At 38.5% G+C, this 19,583-nt stretch overlaps 1 protein-coding gene across 1 annotated transcript in view; it reads left to right on the top strand.

Annotated features, from left to right (window-relative positions):
• alpha-Man-Ia (alpha-Mannosidase class I a) overlaps positions 1 to 2,517 on the top strand; it is a 217,792-nt gene extending 215,275 nt beyond the window's left edge. Inside the window, exon 9 of the mRNA XM_080282748.1 lies at positions 2,375 to 2,517. Coding sequence (XP_080138874.1) covers positions 2,375 to 2,394 — 20 coding nt within the window. The 3' untranslated portion in view covers positions 2,395 to 2,517. The remainder of the gene's footprint in view (positions 1 to 2,374) is intronic.
• Positions 2,518 to 19,583: the final 17,066 nt, after the last annotated feature.

Here is a 19,583-nt window from a genome sequence, read left to right as displayed (position 1 = left end):
GTGGTCTGTTGAGTCTTGCAGTGTGTTTTAGTAAGGTTAGAAGCCCAAGCATGGCTTGCATAATTCATCACTGAATGTATATATTGTTTGTATACTGTGGTGGTGGTTTCTTTGCTGTGTCCAAATGTTGAATGGGAAAGTGACCTCAACACATTGAGTCTTGGTGTTATTTTATTTTTAATGTTTGTGATGTATTGTTTAAATGACATTTATGTATTGTATGTTACACCAAGGATTGTGTGTGTGTGTGTGTGTGTGTGTGTGTGTGTGTGTGTGGTAGGGGAGTTGTTGTTTATGGTGAGGTGTGGAATGTGACTGTGTTCTGCTGTCCAGTTTGTGAAAAGGGTCACCGTAGATTTGGTCGTGGCTATTTTGAGGCTGTTAGTGGTGAACCATTCGTGTAGTGTGTTGAGGTAAGGTTGGAGGATGTGTGCAGCTGTGTTTGCATTTTGGTGTGTACATGTAAGTGTTATGTCATCTGCATAGGAAGCTATGTGTATCTGTGGTGTGTGGAGTGTGCGTATGTCATGTATGTATAGGTTAAAGAGTGTAGGGACAAAACAGACCCTTGGGGGACACTATTTTTGAAGTTTCTGATGTTTGAAGACTGACTGGCAAATGTGACATGTGCACATCTGCCTGCTAAGTAGTTTGCCAGCCATCTTTATGTCTTATTATGCATGTTTGTGTTGAATATTTTGTTCGTGAGGTTGTGGTTGGGATGTCATCAAAAGCTTTGCTAATGTCTAGTGTGACTAGGAGTGTTCTGTGTGGTGGCCTAGCTGAATTCATGCCATCAAAAACTCTCTGTGTAAGATCTGTAAGAAGAAGGTTTGTGGAGTGTAGTGGCCTAAAGCCATGTTGTGATGGGGCTAGGGGTGTGTGAGGTGTAACTAGTTGTAATACCAGTCGTTCAGTGACTTTAGAGGGGGTGCAGAGGAGTGTGATGGGGCGGTATGAGGAAGGTAACGTGGGGTCTTTGTTGGGTTTAGGGATAGTGATGATAATGTCATGCTTCCAGATGTTGGATATTATGTTGTGTGAGTAGCTGTAGTTTGATTTGTTGGTGAGTGCTTGTATGCCTTGTGGTCCAAGGTGTTTCAGGTGAATGTTGCTTATGTTGTCTGGTCCACAGGCAGATGAGTGCTTAAGGTTGCTAATGATGTGCTTCATCTGGTTGTAAGTGAAAGATGCATAGTCTGGATCTGTGAGGAACTGTCTCTTACGTTGGATGATACGTCGGTCGTAGGCAGCACTTCATCAAGTGAATGGATGATGGTTGCCACCACCTTTCATTGTGTTCTGCCTTTTTAATTTTTCATTTTTCCTTAACCCCTTCCGTACAAAAGTGTATCATGACGTTATTGTATTCTTCTGTGGCGTGGTGCTGATGCCAACACAAAGGTATCATATAGGCTCAGTACTGCACCCTGAGTCGCCTTAACACATCAGTTGAATAGCATGGTATGCATGTACCACACTCAGTTTTTGCAACATACCACGGACATTTTCAGGTACCACAAAACAATACCGTAGTACAGAAGGGTTTAAAAGATCAGAAAGAATTCCTTCATCTCATACTCTTTTGTTGTGTTCATGTTGCCATTATATAAAGGTTTAATGTATGGTAACACTTTCCAATACCATAGCCAGCAGGGAAGTGTCATTGTACTTTTGATTGCAATAATGCCTTGTATACCATTGTTCGTAAACTTAGTTAAACCGTAGTGTTAGAAGAAATAATGTGGAATGGAGTTAATCTGGAAAATAAACATACTGTATTTTCCAGCTGGAAGCATGACTGCAGGTTGACTGTTTATATTAAAAGCTGGCAGTCTGGTGAATTTCAAGGTTTTTTTTTTTCTGTGCTGTTTGATATGTCAAAACTGTTCTTATTGTGCGTGTACATATGAAGCATCCAAGATGGCATAACATCCCTGTCATAAACCAACAGTTGTATGAGGTTTTACTAAATTTTTATTAAGTTCTGCTAACTTTCCAACCTTGACACATACACTGTTATCCCCATAGAAGGGTTTTACTTACTGATATACAGTATATGATCAGGTATAAAAGTTTACTTTTCTACTGTATCTATTTCACGCTTAGGGCATGTTTGTAATTTTCCTTCCTGATGCATTAGGACTGAGAAATATACCAAGCCTCTCTCAGCTTAGGAATAGTAGCTAGCAGAGGAAAATAAGTGGAAGAGGTTAAGTATTAGGTGAACTTTTGTAGCCAGCAAAGGAAATTGAGAAAATGGAAGAGGTTAAGTATTAGGTGACCTTTTGTCTCAAACTGCACTTAGTTAAACTTTATGAAAAACAATCCTGCAATGATGAATATAAATATCAGTGCTTTTTCTTTTACCCAGAGACTGAGAACCAGTGGTGAGGTAAAAAAACATCTGAGGCAGAACCAAAGCAGCACTCAGGACAATCTGTGATGCAGTCATCAAGTAAGGTAATGTCACCTGCACAGTGAGCAATACTTGGGAAGGATAGTTACATACTGTATTTGTACAGCTTGATCACATTTTACTTGACTGAAGTTAATGGGTTGTGTATGAGCCATAGTGTCTGCTCACTCCATAATCTGAACTCTGGCTTTAGAAAAATTGTACCCAGGGTTTTACACTGAATGAAGACCATGTTGTCTAGTGTTAAGGTGGCGTGTTAGCTGACATGCAGAACATTTGATGTTGGTATTAATACACTTGCATCATGGAAAAACTTCAGAACACCAACAGAAGGATTTTTTTGGTGTTAAACCTTGGCTATGTCCAGGGTAAGAGCAAAGTGTGAACAGAATTTATGGCATATGATTACAATAATTACAGTACTACCACAATTAATGAGATCTATACAGTTACATGAGTTGTCTGAGGGTAGTTATGTTAACACTTTTTTTTTTTTTTTTTTAATGCAGCATTCTCATTTAGCCCCTCCAAAATTGTCCAGTGTTAGCCACAATGCCTATGTGAGTCCAGCACATTCAAAGTCTGAACAGGGTTTTAGTCCTCTAAATGACAAAATTTCTCTTGCCTGGAAAAACTCTTTTGATGTAACAGCATGAATTTAAGTTCAACCGCTCCAGTCAAAAGGTTGACCCTTTATATTTTGTGACATAATTTTTTAGTGTATTCTTGCTACCCCATATGATTTAATTGTGTTTAAGAGAGACATTTGAACTGGAGGGTTAGATGTTCATCCATCCATCCATCATCCAATCCTGTGTTGCTCCATGAGGAGTGTAGGAATAGCTGTAACTTTCATTAATGCTTTAAACATAAGAGGTCTTTCCTGAATAGAAGAAAATTATCTGCAGGGAGTAAGAATAACCTGGTACATCATGGTACTGAAGGGATTAATTAGTCATCATCCTTTTTTCACACAAAGGAGAAGAAGAATGTCAGTATTTGTGTGTGTGTGTGTGTGTGTGTGTGTGTGTGTGTTTTAATTTATATGTATTAACTGTGTTCTGTAGTCATCATCAGTCCAAGGACATATCAGTTCTGTTGTTGCTACATCCAGATGTTTTAATTCAAATTAAACATGATGTCTGTTAGTGTGAGTGGGTTATTGAAGACTGTATCTAACCCTCCAGTTCAAAAAGTTTCTATAACTAAAATTGTTTGATGGGAGCTGGAATAAAATAAAATTACATTCTCATGCGAGAGAGGTTCGTAAAAAACTCATATCAAAGTTGATTTGGGGTGATGATACAGCTTCTGAATGCTCTCTTTAGATCTGGAGGGTTGTGTGATGATTGTATAGTTTGTCCTTGTTTCAATTTTTTTCACCTGAAGGTGTTGTATTGGTAAGATGATGATGAATAAGCTTGTTTTCTTCATATTAAGTTGTCTGGGATAATTTGTAATGTTGTTTTAATGTCAGAAATGAACGTTTTCTGTGCTTGTATCCTGCATGTAAGCATGTTGGAACCTTTATAAACAATATGAAACAGCATAATTTTAACCTGTCAGACATGAAACAAAAACATTTCTTATTTAAAGTTCTTTAATTTGAAGTAGCCATTTTGCCTACACACTTCAGAATTTTGGTGTAATTATTTCAGTCCTCTATGAAGGGAGATGGCTGCTGATTACAGTGATAAATTCAAAGGCATTAAATGGCTTTTTGTGTATGGCAGTACAGTAAAACCATGAGAAATTGGAACACGGGGATCTGATCATTTTGATGATCCAACATTGTGACTTATCAACACAGTTTTCCCATTATTTTGTCCTGCCAATATTAAACAACATTAAAACAATTTTGACCCATTTACAAGTATGAATAACTACTAATTTTGACAAAATAACACGTAATACCATTGTAGGGAAGGATTTAATTTTTGGCATTATAGTCAGTGACAGTGGCCTGGTCATTGAAGTTTCCTGACAGTGTGGCAGTTATTTTATGTGACAGTATTCCAAATTATATTGAAAAAATTTTGAGACCATAGTTGTTCTAATTTAACCAAAATCATGACCTGTCGAATGCTGACTTATTATCATTATTATTTTTTACGTTATTCCAGCCCCGTAGAAACTGAGATGGAATTAAAAGTTAAAATAAGAAATATAAGAATGAAACATCTTTTTCTATGTATGGCAATAATAGATCTTTCTGGTAGAAGCTGTAAATTTTCATACTGTTCTAGACAAGTTAGAGTATTGTGATTCGAATACCATACAGAAATAATGATGTTTTCAGTGCTTGCTGGGGTTATAATGAATGGGTGGTGGACTGTATATGAAGAAGAAAGAAATGTTCAGATATTTTTTTCTCTGGCTTAATAGAGTTTTTTGCCATGAAATTCAGTAATATCAAATGAAGATATCCTGCACCCACTAATCCCTTCAATTGATGTATTTTTCATTTAAAATTATCATTTTAATTAAGCAACCATTTTAGGAGGGATCTGTAGTAGTGAGGTAGTTAGTGAAGACTTGTCTAACCATTCCAGTTCAAAAAGTCTCCATAAGCCATATAAAAACTTTTAGAGATAGCAAGAATAATATTTGAATATACATCATGGGATTGAAGGTGTTAACTGGATAAATACTTCAAAATTGCAGTAGTAACACTATTAATTCTCCCTCCTTTGAACCACAGATCATTAGAACTTTGAGCTGCTTTATTACACATGATCTTGGTTCTCAGTCTCAGGTAGCCAAGAATGATTTTTTATATAGTGTGCCGTATTTCCTGCGCGGTCTAGTAGTTACAGTCGTTCAGTCAGGTTGACAGCCCTGCACAGGTTTGATTCCCAAGAGGTGACCGAAGGCTTTCTTATTACTAGTATGTAATGCCAAAAGGACAGTCGACTGGTCATATACCCTTAATTATATTGGACTACGGTAGCTTACTCTTGGGTCCCTACACCTCGAAGAGGGTTATGTTAGATTGGCTTTGTTTTATGTGAATAATAAAGAAAGGGTAATTTTATGACCAAAACCCTGTTTATCTTATACTAAAAAAAAAAAAAAAAAAAATGTAGATGCCTGAATATGGAGGGAAAGGATGAAAAACCTGTGGCAGTGGCACAGTGAACTTATGGAGTTGTGGTCTGCTTGGTTACAATGTTTTATTTGCTTTATTATGGTTGTCTAGTGGTTAAAATTACCTGGTTGGAGTGATGGCCTTTTTTTTTTTTTTTTTTTTATGTGATGCTAGGCTGATCATCTGCTCTTACATAAACAAGACTACAGGAGCAGCCTTGTTTCCTTGGGATTGGCAGTGACTGTTTGAAAATATTAATTGCCCAGGTACTGCATACTTTACTAGTGGACTTCCTGTTTATTCCTCAGCTGCTTGGTAGTGTCCTCAGAGGGATTTGAACCCACATTTTATTATTATTATTGTTATTGTTATTATTATTATTATTATTATTATTATTATTATTATTATTAGTCATCATTATTATTGTTATTATTATTATTATTATTATTATTATTATTATCATTATTATCATTTATTATTTAGTGTGCTTAGCTCTTACCATAGACTTATTATCCTGTTGCCAGAGGCCCAGCAGTTCTCTTATGTGCAACACACATTCATATGTCTCTACATTGGCAGTACAATAATAATCACAGACCATATTAAGTACATACTTGTGCTGCCTCATTCATGAATGGTTTAACAGTATTAGCAGGGGTGTTTTTATGACATGTTAATGACTCTTGGAGGCAAAGATATATTTATTCACATTATTAGACTGTTCTCTGCCGCAGCCAGGGATTCTACTCACGTCCATGCAGACAACTAACCACTTCTTCTACTACTTACCATCTCCTTATATATGTGTCTCCTTGTAGCAGTGGCAGAGAAAAACAGTACTTATTTTTCTGTAATTTTAATGCTATTCACTTTGTCATTTTTATTTGAAGTGTATTTAACCTCTCAGTCGTGTCATTTATATCTGTCTGTCTGTCTATCTATCTGTATCTATCATCTCTATCTGCATCTATCTGTCTGTCTGTATATTTGTTTTTTTATGCTACTCTCAAACTGTTTTACTTATCATAGGGAGAGAAATCAGATTGTAATCAAGTTAATGAAGACTTTCTAACTTCATCACTACAAACACTCTTGCCAAAGTTCATCAAAACAGTCTGGTGGTAGAGAGACTTAATTCATGGATGTACAGTAATTAGTCTTTACCAGGAGAAGGGTCTTAATTAACCATTTCACTCGGGAATTTTTTTTTCCCCTGACGATTTTATTCAACTTAAGGGTAACTTTTCAAACTGGAGAGTTTAGAGAATTATTAAATCCTTCATTAACAGAATGTGTTCCAGACTTGAATAAATCATCTGAAGATAGCAAGAAATACTGGGTAAAATGTGTATTGGATTGAAAGGATCAGTTTTTGCTGTGCAGTAGTCATAGCCATGGTTGACCCCTTTAGTCCAGCCATGTATTTTATGTATTATTTTAGTCTCCAAATTAATCTGTTAATGTTAGGAGAGAGTTTTTATACTGGAAATGTTAGATGTAGTCTTCATTAACTCCCTCACTTTGAGGGGGTTCGCTAATGCTATATAAGTAAAATGCCTGTGAGAACAAAACAAAAAATTGTCATTGGATTGAATGGGTTAATGATTACAGTATTTGTGTCCATAATTGCTAGTTATTTACAAATGACTTTCTGGTATTGGTAGGTATACATATTCAGGAGCATCCCAAGTCCAATATCTGTATACTCTTCAGGATGGGAAGTTCCTTGGTACATCTTCTTTACCAGTTTATTTCTATATCTGACGTGTTAATACACACTAAGTCCATGTTTTATGGTGGTCTTTTTAATGTTCTTATATTGCAACTAAGTTTAGTGAATTACAGATAGTTTACTAATGAAAATTCCATTGCTAACCATAAGTCATGAATTACCAGTTGCCCCCAGCGTACAGTACCTGTTGTTTGGATTGCCGAAATATTTTGGAACACATCATGTGCATAAAATGAGAGCTTACTGTGTTTGTATTGTTTATGCAATCTGTATCAGTGTAAAAAAGATAAAGATACTATATGAGAATAATAAGCTGTATTATACTAAATAAATAATCAAGGAGGAGGTGCTAGAAGGTCTCCAAAGCTGATGAGAATACCACCCCATGTCAATAAAGAGTTAAACTTCTGGTTCCAGTTACTTTTTTCGATCACATTACAGTCCTGTATCATTGTGTATTACTGTACTTCATTTTGTTATAGTTGACATCTGGTGGTTCTCTGCCTAGAATAGCCTAGTCAGAGTGATGGTCTTGTGTAGGTTTGATCCCCAGAATATGGCTGGAGTTTTTTTCAGTCATATAATTGTCATCAAGGAAAGCAGGCGGGTCGTCAACCCAGAAATTTACTGGACTATGGTAGCATAGCTTCGGGTCCCTACACCTCAGAGGGTGCAATGTGGACTCTTACTGCTACTGATAAGGTACTTTATGATTGTAATAAGTTTATAGAGAAATCACACTGATATTTGTGATTAAACCTTGTGCTGAATTCATAGTTTTGATGATTTGTGATTGTAAGAAGTTTTAAAATAAGTTTAGTTTTGCTGAAATATCTACTTTTCACTTAATTCTGTTAATAAAATAGACAATAATATTGTTTTAAAGCTTACGGGAACATGAGAACTTTTTTGTCATCTTGGTCTCATAAACAAAACATTGTATAGTACCCTATTGTAATTAAACTATAGTACCTTAAATAACTTTTTCTTTCAGTGTGTGTGTGTGTGTGTGTGAGTGTGTGTATGTATGGGGGGGACATGAGGTATGTATTCTACAGTTTACCTTTAAAATTTGGTGAATTATGATCTGCACTGTCAGTTGTTTGTGGGTTTACAGTTGGTGCTTCTTTTGTGGGTTCTGTATTGTATGAATTTGTTTTTAATGATCTGTACACATTTACCATCAATTTTAGTTTGACTTTACATGCGTATATTTTATTACTGTACTTGTTCTAACTTCTGTATATGGTATTCTAGGGAAAAGAAAGAGTTTTTAGCATGTCATTGTGTAATGTTATATAAAATGCATAATGCGTTTAGCGTATATGCAGTGATCAATAAATTGAAGATTTAAAAAAAAATTCCCATGAGGAGTATCACAGGTATAGTAATAATGGAGTTCAGCAGAACTTTACCTTTGCTAATCTGAAGGTATACTGTACATTTATTTCAGGCTGGAAGGAATGCTGGTCTTTGATAACTACTTCTGCTACTACCCTATGTTTTAATTTTTTATATGTATGCCCTTCACCACTTATAATACACTACAATTTCTTTCTTTTTTTTCTTTAATCTGTTGTAATTAATATCTTATTTGTTGTGAAACAAAGCAAGATTTTGTATGTGACCTCTTGTCAGTCAGAGAGGTCTTTCACAAATTGATTAAAACTGTCTGGTGTTAACCAGAATTAAAGATATCATGAGATTGAAAGCTGAAAATTATTATTTCTCATAGCCTTCTATACTGGTAGATGCAATTTTATACAGGAAACTCTTGCATAACAATTGGACTATGTTGCCCCAAACCCCGTGATTGAGTAAACTGATGTTGACCAAGTGGTTAGAACATCGGTTCATTGAGGATATGTTGCTGTGGGTCTTGAGTTTGGACCTTGGTGGGATATTTTCACCTGACCCAAGTCTAGAATAAACCTAAAGTAAAGCTCATGGCCATCTAAAACACTGAGCACTGTCACTATAAACCATGTTATGTAGATTAACAAGCAGACTACGTAGGAAAGTAACAATATCTGTATTGTCAGCATTTACCAGGCCATTTGTCATAGTTATATTCATGCAGGCAACAGCCATTGCTGGGTGGTGGCTTGCTTGCACTCTTCACCAGTCACAAGTATGGAGTAGTGGTGGTGACAGGGGAAGTCTAACTAATTAGTTTCAAATGTTAATATATTGTGCTGTACACAGATACCACTCAGGTTTTGTCACTAGTATGTTAAAGAAAAAAAGTAATTCAAAAGTGTAATGCACATATCATGTTTAGTAGAATTATTGTTCACCAATAGTAGAGTGGCCAGGCTTGAGGCCATGCAGCCCTTGTCTTGCAGGATGAAAATGGTGGCTTCCACCCATTTGGACACTTAGCTGGCAAGTGCTGACTCTATTAGACAAAAATAAGGTGTCATCAGCTCATCACTGTGCATAACTACTTTAAAATATGAGCAGTTTATGATTACGGAGACAAACAAGGAACTCTGACACTTAAACACCATGATGTTACCAAATATACTGTCCAAACCATTCCTTTCTAACCAAGCATTTTAGGGACTGGTACAGATTCCTTTTATGGGTTTCTGAGTGCAGCTGTGTTGAGAGTGCTTTTTGAAAAACCCACTTCTTATCACACGGCATAGTGTTACCATGATATATAAACCGTCGGATCAGTTCAGTGTGAAAGTGCCACAAAATGTGGCTAGTCTGTGGGTTACATAATGTGCAATTAATGCATATATCATGATCCATTTGTGTCATGTATGAGGTAATGTTTGCAGGATGAGGATTTGGGGGTGATGAAACTCAGCTAAGAGTAAGCTTCTATCGAGTGTGATTTTTGGTTTTAAGTTTCAAATTGAAAATTAAGCTTGACTCAGGCAGGTTTAACTTGCATGCATTTATTCTGGGTTCCAAAAATAATGGAAATGGAGATATGAGTGTATTATTATTATTATTATTATTATTATTATTATTAAAATTTATTATCAATATTATTATTATTTATTATTATTGAAACAAAGATGAGTAATAGTGACACTGCATACCAGTTAATGTACTGTGTATAACTGGTACTTCTGAAAGAGAGGTTGATTGATTAAGAAAAAGAAAGAAAAAAGCATATAAAACCTTCATGTATTTTTAAAAATTAGTAAAGATGGTTTTCAGAGGCCTAAAAAGAATTGTACAGTATTTTGATTTGTGTGGCTTGATTGTGTGGCTTTGGCATTTCAAGTATGTACACTCACCCAGTTGAGGTTCCTCCAGTGACATATGTACGATACACACATTATCGCTTACAAAGACATCCTCTCCAACATAAATTTCCATTTGCGCTTTCCACCTTACATTAATAGCTTTCTACAGCAACACTTACATATTAAGCAGTGAGTGGGGGAGGATCACTTCTTCAGTGTGAGAAATTTGTGTTCCTTAGTCTAATGGATCAGTTGCCCTGCTGGACCCATAAAGCATGACTGGAATGTATATGGTACAGTTGCCTGCTGATGTTAGGTGTGGGCAAGCTGGTTACTGCAACACACAGCAAGCTGAAGCACACAAAATGCCAGAACTTGAGTATGTCCACCCTACACCCTGAGTGCACAGCAGGAACACTGGGAAGCACTAGGAGAGTGCATACCTCTGTTAATGCCATTTCCATTAACCCCCTGATGCTGGGCCCCCTGCATCCTATCCCCTTCCCACAACTAGGCTTATTTTTTGTAATTTGGACTTTTCAAAAATATATATTTTTTGGGAGAAATCAATCAAGAAGTAGGCAACATTACAATCAACACACAAAAAGCCTGTACCTACCCCCTGCCACATGTACTGTGGCCGTGGGTGGCTGACCACTGTCATTACAAGTGTCCCCCCACCCCCCACCCCAACTCTGTCCCACCTAGCCTCTCCCTATACCCTCTGGTGCACAAGAGAGCCCACAAAATGTGAAAACATCCCAAGATGTGAACCTGTACCTGACAACCACATATCCTCAGACATGAAGTGGCATCAGGGGGTTAAAAAGGATCCGGATCCAGACCCAGATTCATGGACATATTGTGTGGAATATATAGGATCCCAAATTTAATAAGTTATTCCTTGATCCATGGCCCACTCTTCCAAAAAATGTTATTGATATTGATTTTGAACTTTTGGAGATATTATACATAGGATCTGAACCTGCCCCCCAAATTAAGCATTTCTTTCTTTGTCCATGGTGCACCCTTCCACCAAATTTCATTGAAATTCACCAAGAACTTTTGGAGATATCATCTGGATAAACAGACAGACAGACAGACAGGCAAAAATAGGTAAATACATAACCACCTCCAACTTTGTTAGAGGAAGTAATAAGTTCAGAACAAAGCATTCAGCTGAAATAAGTAAAAGGAAAGTTGGACATTTTGTCCATAGTTTAATATAGTACTGTACTATTGATTGCATGTACTGCTGCATCTTGTCTGCTGTGACTTGGTTATTGAAAAAAACAGTAGTGAACGAAATGTATAAGGTGTCTCAGTTAACTAATTTGTAAGATAGATATAAATATCCATTCACCAAAATTCATGAGAAGGGAGATCATGAATACTGTATATGTATTGAGGTATATAATCAAGAGTTATATAATTAGTGCAAGTGCAGAATAGATATTCTGTAAGCAAAACATGATGTTCTTAATGAGCATTTTATACACACCAAATTGTCATGGATTTGTTGGAGTACTGTACTAGACCTGTAATATTTTTTCCATCAGTATTGCTCAGCAAATATAACCATCAATGTAAAAAAAAAAAAAAAAAAAAGTTGAAAATGTACAGTGTATGTTGACTTTACAAAACTGAAGCATTGATTCCAGCCATACTGTTACTGTAGCAGTGCACATTGTCAGTATTAGGGGGTTTACCTGCCCACTCGTACCATTGTTAGTCCTGCACATTGTAGGAGCAATTATATATGTGTGTGTGCATGTGTGTATATATATATATATATATATATATATATATATATATATATATATATATATATATTTAGTTTGAGTTGTTCATTTTGGTATGGTAAGTTGAGTATATTTTATCATAATGTATTAAGAGGTAATTTTTCATACACCAAAAAATTCAATAATTCAATTTCCTTGGAGTAGAAGTTGCACTTGTGGTTATATATACTGTATACTATACTATTTCTTGCAAGTTATCCAGTGTTTGTATTTCCTGTACATTTGCAAGAGCTCTGAAATATTGTTCTATACAGTATGTGTAATATTATCTATCTGTTATGTTCCAAATCAAAAGGTGAAGCCAGTAAAGTAATACCAGGAACTTCAGAATATTGGAATTATGTTGAGGCAAAATACTTTTGGTGACAGACATTCAAATTTGTCTTGACTCCCAGTACATACAGTATTTAAATTTTCAAGCTACATTGTATTGTGGCTGAAAATTTTTGTGCTTAACAAACTGTAGATGTGTCTTCTTGTTGTAGTTGTCTGTCAGCTCCAATCTGTTTGGCCGAGAAGACCCATTCCAGGATGCCACTCTGATCCCCTTGGGTGATTTAGTATCATCAGGCTTCAACTTTTTCTCAGTTTTTGTCATGTCATTAAAATTAAATAGGGGGAGAGACAGACCACAAGCCCTGTCCTCCTGCACAGTCCCTAGTCCTGGTATGGGACCTGGGACCCTAAGTCAACCAGCCATGACCAGTGGCTGTGGCAGTGACCTTGGGTCACCCTGCCAGGACAGCTACAGGGCACCCTCCAAGCACACCTTGGCACTGTAACTGCATTGCCATTATACTGTACACCCACAGATTGGGCAGCCTCCTGGGGTGCTAGTCCTGGGTTCGGTTCCCTTTCTATTGGGCAGAAGTGGCAGCCTGGTAACCACAATGCCCTAACACAGATCCAAACCCCATCCCATCCTGGTTCCAAAAACTGCGCTGGCAAAGCACGCCCCCCTGCAGTAGGTTTGCCACTAGGCAGTGGGGGCAAAGTTTTCTGGCTGCACGGCCTTGCTAGTATCAACCCCTCTGATGTAGTAGGGTATGTTGTGTTATATGTAAAGTGCTTGTGGAGTAATGCATGAGATAGAGAAAAGTGTTTGGGAGAGTATGCTGGCCTACACTCCATGTTAGTGTCGCACCGGAAAGGTCAGCAAGGGAAGATGGTCAGGATATTCTGTTGCAAGTGAAACGGGAGAGTCTTGCTCTCCCCATCACCAACATTTTCATTCCCCCTGGGGGTACGACCCTGATCTGTTGGTGCTGCAGCTTACTCCATACTGTTGTATTGGTCTGAATGCCTCAGTTGGAGTAACAGTCTTGCTAAGGGGGCACAAAGTATTTTGATCATGTAATTCTATAAAGGGAAGGAGGCTGATCATCTACCTTTAAATTTGCATGACTATTGTAGCCTGGCCTTGGACAACTAATCTTTAAGGAGTAAAATATGTCTAGCTGACACTATCATAGCTTTCAGTTTATCCAATGCAATGCAAGAAACTTAGTAATGAAAAGTGATTTTGACATTTTACCATAAATGCAAATTATTTTTCTGGTGGTGTAGTGGTCAGAATGTCCAGCCAGTATGGCAACATGTTTAGGTTTGATCTCCAAGAAGTTACTGGATTTTTATTATTTTAAACTATTTTTTTTTTTTACCATTTGATGCCATCATAGGAGGTAAACTAATTGTCTGCCGTTAATTACTGGAAATGAACCATCATTATTCTAAGTCTCAGACCCCAAGGCCTCAAAAGGGGTAGAGTGTGATTGGCTGTTTTAACATGAAGTCATATATCAAGGCAACTTCTTATCCAAACATTTGAATTATTAACAGTTTGCTTAATTTTATACCATCTACTCTGCATGGTTTTTGTGTGTATGTGTGTGATTGGTGTGGCAGTGTATATACTTTGTGACAATATTTCACCTACCTGTTTTATTATTTTACAGAGTTATTTACAGTTGTACTGTGTATCATATTTGTAGATGGATATACATAGAGAATTATTAGTATCTGTACAAATACTCTTTCTTCTGTGAACTTAAGAAAATTCTTATGAACACCTGGATCTATAATTGAGTATTGTGATATGAATGCTTTGAGATTGTTCTTGTAGGAACCATGTATTATAATAATACTGTAATAATGACAATTTAAATTACAGCAGTCAGTTTCTGATTGGCAGTGGATTGCATTGCATAATCAGTTGATAACACCTGTTAAACATAAACAGGGGAGAGTAAAAAGACTGGTCTCAGAGAAAGTATGCACCTAGGTAGAGAAAGACAGATGTGGAAGGAGAATGGACAAGTTGATTGGTAGAAAGAATTGCTGATACAAGCTAAGCTTCCTGAGAATTTGGAAGTATAATCATCATCATCATCTGAATAATTTCCCATGTTTACATGAAGTAGGAGACATAAAACAAGGTTCCTTGATATCTGAAAAGAAATGAATCAAAATGGAAGGGAAACTAAAAGATAAATCTCCCAGCATCTGGGAACCAAATTTTTAGGCCCCTCCCCACATCACTCAGGGAATGCGTGGGTAGGTGCTTGTAGCAGCATGATGGTGAATTACCTCTGGAGCCAGGCTTTTAATTCTTTCCGCATTATATTTATCTTAGTTGGCAGTGCATAAGCTGTAGTTGTAGGTGAATTAGAAAAGCAAGTGGTAACACTTGAAGTAGGGTACCATTTGAAAATGCACATTAGCTGAAGTTAAAATGGAAATGGTTGGTAGGAAATAATTCAAATATTAGTGTACATAACTGTTGACCATTAAGGTGGACCTTGTTATGTAATTGTGTGTGTGTGTGTGTGTGTGTGTGTGTGTGTGTGTGTGTGTGTGTCAGTTGATGATTTGGAGTTGAAAATAAAGTTCACTGATTCAGAGTTGCTTATATTTGTCCTTGATTAATGAAATACTATTAAAAGTGGAGTATTATCTGTGCCAGTACATTGTCTTGCACCAGGTTTTGTTGAGCTCATCTCGTGAATTAACCTGTCAGCCTTATAACATACATTCTGTGTTGTTTTTGCAATTCCATAGCAGTTTTATGCTCAGTAACTAAGGGGCAGCCTTTTTTGTACAGGAGTGATTATAGCCTTCATTTACCTATTCACTACAAGTGATAGGTGGTGTTAACCATTATTCACTCACTGTATGTAATCCTCCCTACTTCATCAGGTGACTACAGTGAGTGACATACCTAATAGTTTCCTGTAGCCCAGGAAAATCATTTACAATGCTGGGTTGTAACCAAATAAGCAAATAATGGGATGCTGTGGAGCCTACTACAGTATGGTGCCTCTATGTACTGGGCAAAGGTGCTTATGCAGCATTCACCCAGGAACCAAACCCCCACACTCTTCCCCATGCCTCAATGGTGAGGCACTGCCCATCGCAAGGGAACACTGATTCACAGCATGGGATGACCCTGAAGGGCAGTTGCTTGCCTGCAGTTGATGGGTCTGCTTGGCCAGACTGACCAGAGTTATGCTACTACTACAGCTACTAGTACTCCCTGTTCACTAAGATCATTTCGAACCTGAATAAACTGGTGGGAGTGCTGGGACTCAGTAGCCCATCCCCCAGTCCCTGTGCCATTGTTTATAGGGGGCAAAGTGGGATTGGATGATCACCCGGGGAATGAAATGGATGGCGGTAACAAGATGACCTCCATCTATAGTCGTTCTATTTTATGAAGGTAGTTTGGGTGGGACGCTCTGGGACCTCACACTGTTAGCTCTGTTGTCACATCGCCGCCGACACACGTGTAATTATTTGTGTTCACCTCTCTCTCTCTCTCTCTCTCTCTCTCTCCTATTTTAAGCTAGTAACTACTTATAAATGAATTTTAAACACACTGTATAGATGTAATTCAATAAAAAAGCTATAGTATAGTATAAATCTCGTAAGACTTGTCAGAGTTGCTTTTGCGACGTTGTCAGGTGGTAACACGAGGGACAGCCGTGCGTGAGCGGGGCATACTCGGTCAGTCTCCCGCCATGGAAGCTATTTAAAAAAAAAAAAAAAAAAAGCACCTATAGACTTTTACCTCAGGGGTGGTGTGGAAAAAAAGTCGAAAACAAGAGAAAAATTAAGAAAATACAATTAGTAGTTAATATATAATATGAGAGAGAGAGAGAGAAAGAAAGCACGTGTGTGGCGACGATGTAGCAACAGTTAACAGAGTGAGGTCCCAGAGAGCCCCAACCAAACTGCCTTGATAAAATAGAACGACTGTAGTTATCTATTGCCAGACGCCATAATCCCGTAAGGGGTGGCGGTTTAACTTTCAGTTAGTTTTTTTGCGGGAAGGGGCACTAACCCTCTGCCAACCCACTTGTTGACACGTAGGGAACACGTGCGGGTTGGTTATATGGTTACCACCCAGCTTTGTAAGTGACTTTTTGATTTACAGGACCCCGTTAGGCTTGTCACTCCCTGCAAAGCCACCTGAAAAGTAAAGAAGAGTACTAAAAAGTGACAGGAAAGATGGGAGATATAGGAGAGAGGAGGGCAGGCACAGAAAAATGGTAAATGTGAAGGAAGAAGTAGGCAACATTACAATCGACAACCAACTACCAGTAAGAGGGAAAGTACATCATGAGTTTTAAGTGATTAACCATCAGATTCCATCATGCATTTAAGAAAATAGCATAATTCCTTGGTATGTCTTGTATCTGTATATATATATATTTTTAGCAGTTAAGTTCCATTGCTACCTGTATTGATTTACCAGCTATACTGATTTACCCTGTAAGGGAGTAGGCTGCAGCAGCAGCTGATCAGAATGGTATTCCCAAGGGGAATGGGAATGCTGGTGACAGGGAGAGGTGGAGCTCCTGTTTCACTACCCACCAGAATATCTGACACACTAACTATCTCATGCACAACCCTACATGCGCTTTACGTATCACTGAACGTACGTCACTACGTCACAGGGGTTGACGCCCAGCAAGGGCATGTGGCCAGAAAACTTTGCTCCCGCTACCTAGTGGCGGACCTATTGAGGGGAGGCTTGACGCAGGTTTCACCAGCATGGTTTTGGGGGCTGGGATGGGATGGGGCTTGGATCTGTGCTAAAGGGTACAAGGCATTACAGTTCCCAAGGCTGCTGCTTCTGCCCAATAGAGAGAGTGGCCCGAAGGTGGGAGTAACGCCTCAGGAGGCTGCCCTGTCAGTGAGTGTATAATGGCGAGGCAGTTACAGTGCCAAGGCACGCTTGGAGGGTGCCCCGAGGCCACTGCCACAGCTGCTGGTCACTCCTGGTGGGTTATGGGTCCCAGGGCCCATGCTTGGACGTGGGATTGTGCAAGTGAGCGGGGCCTGAGATCTGTCTGTACCTCTAATTTTAATGAACTTGGCCCCCCCCCCAAAAAAAAAAAAAAAAATGAAAATAAATAAAATAAGACGGAAGCCTGAGGATGCTAAATCACCCAAGGGGATCAGAATGGCAGTTTGAAGGGTAGAGCGGGGGAGCTGGTCGAGGTCATCAGTAGGAGATGCAAGGGAGGATCAGCTAAAATGATTTTCGGGAGGGACTGTTGATACAAGGTATTTTGGCAGGGAAGGGCAAATAGATATGGTTCTGTGGGTGTGCTGGTTGATAAGAAATGGGAGGAATATGTCATGAATGTAAGGAGAGTGAAAATTTTGTTCAATACGGTCACATTTCCATTTACATCAGCATATGCTCCACACGCTGGTTTGGATGGTGAAGAAAAAGATAGATTCTGGGATGACTTGAAAGTTGATACGTGTGGTAACTGGTAAGCGATATGGGGGATGATGAGATTGTAGTTTTGGGCGGGGATTTGAATGGTCACGTAGGTGAAGCAGCTCAAGGATATGAAGGGGTACATGGGAGATGTGCATATGATATAAGAAATGAGGAAGGGGGAAGGATACTCGAGTTTGGGGAGGCAATGAACATGATTGTGTGCAACTCGTATATTCGGAAAAGAAAGAAGAGTTGACAACTTATGAGACTGGGGAAACAGTAGCCAGACAGACTACCTCCTTGTAAGGAGGGCTGATAGGAGGTTGGTGAGCGATGTTAAAGTCATAAGAAGTGACGAGTGTGTGCAGCAGCACAAATTACTGATATGTGACATGGTGCTTCAGAAGCGGGTGATGAAAAAGAGGACCTACAAACCTTCGAGGAAAATGTGGAAGTTGAAAAACAAAGCAGTAAGGGCTGCCTTCAATAGCGAGATGAGTAGAATGGTGACTGAACAAAGGACTGTTGACAAAAGTGTTAATGAACAGTATAGAGCTCTCAAGAAAATCTCCTGAGAGTTATTGATTCAGTGCGTGGATGGACAAGGTCCCCCCCAAGCCATAAAGCAACATGATGGTGGGGTGAGGGTATAGAAGCTGCAGTTAAGGAGGAAAGAAGGCTTTCTTGAGAATGAAAAAGCAGCGGTAACAAAAGTGAATACTTGGCTGCCCAGCATAGGTCTAGAAAAGAGGTTTACAGGATAAAATCTGAGACTCAAAGATCTTTAATGAATAACCTAAATAGTGCTAAAAGGAAGAATATGACATTCAAGGTGGCAAATCAGATGAAGAGGGAAAACAGGAATATCACAGGTGAGCAGTGTGTGAAGCATGATGAACGAAAGCTAGTGGTGAACAGCAAGGATATTAAAGACTGTTATGCGGGGTGTTTTTAGTCCGACCTCTCGTCCTAAAACTCCCGCGACTGAGCGGGGTCCTCTTTCCGGACCAGAAGCAAAGCACCAACAAAGGAACAGGGCATAAAAACTCGGCAGTATACCTTAACACATCTATTGTCTTAATTCAACACACCTTACAATACAAAAACAAAGAGACACTGAATACAGAAGGGACAGGGTGACAGAGTTTGGTTTCAGATACAAAGTGCACAAACACAACAGTGATATCCAGGGCAGAATATAATGGTGGCCACTTATACAGATATTGTCAGTCACTAGAGCATGGCATAGCTGTCAGTTTTTAGGCATAACTGTCATTTAATATACTCAGCTGGATGCACTACATGGCAATGGAATAAAGGGTCAGTTGGGTTGATATTACCATACACTTGATATGGCGCGGGCCGCAGCACACGGAGACACTATTTCACTGGTTTTGCCTCTGCTGGTTGGACTTAGTCTTTTTCGGGGCGCCACAAGTATAGTCACGGTATTTTCTATATATCACAATGGTCCAACAATCCGTATTCACTGACCCTTGATTTCTGCCCTTGTATTGATAGACACTGTTCATCACTTTATATTATGTTCTCATGGTCCCACTGTCACTGTCTCTTTTGTTTACTTAGGCGCGACTCAGGAGG

Source organism: Coenobita brevimanus, chromosome 94, assembly GCF_032717465.1.
Source record: "Coenobita brevimanus isolate Jiangsu-jjx chromosome 94, ASM3271746v2, whole genome shotgun sequence".
NCBI classification, from domain to species: Eukaryota; Metazoa; Arthropoda; class Malacostraca; order Decapoda; family Coenobitidae; genus Coenobita; species Coenobita brevimanus.
The sequence above is the reverse complement of the archived record's forward strand: the minus strand, read 5'-3'. Positions and strand labels throughout refer to the sequence as shown.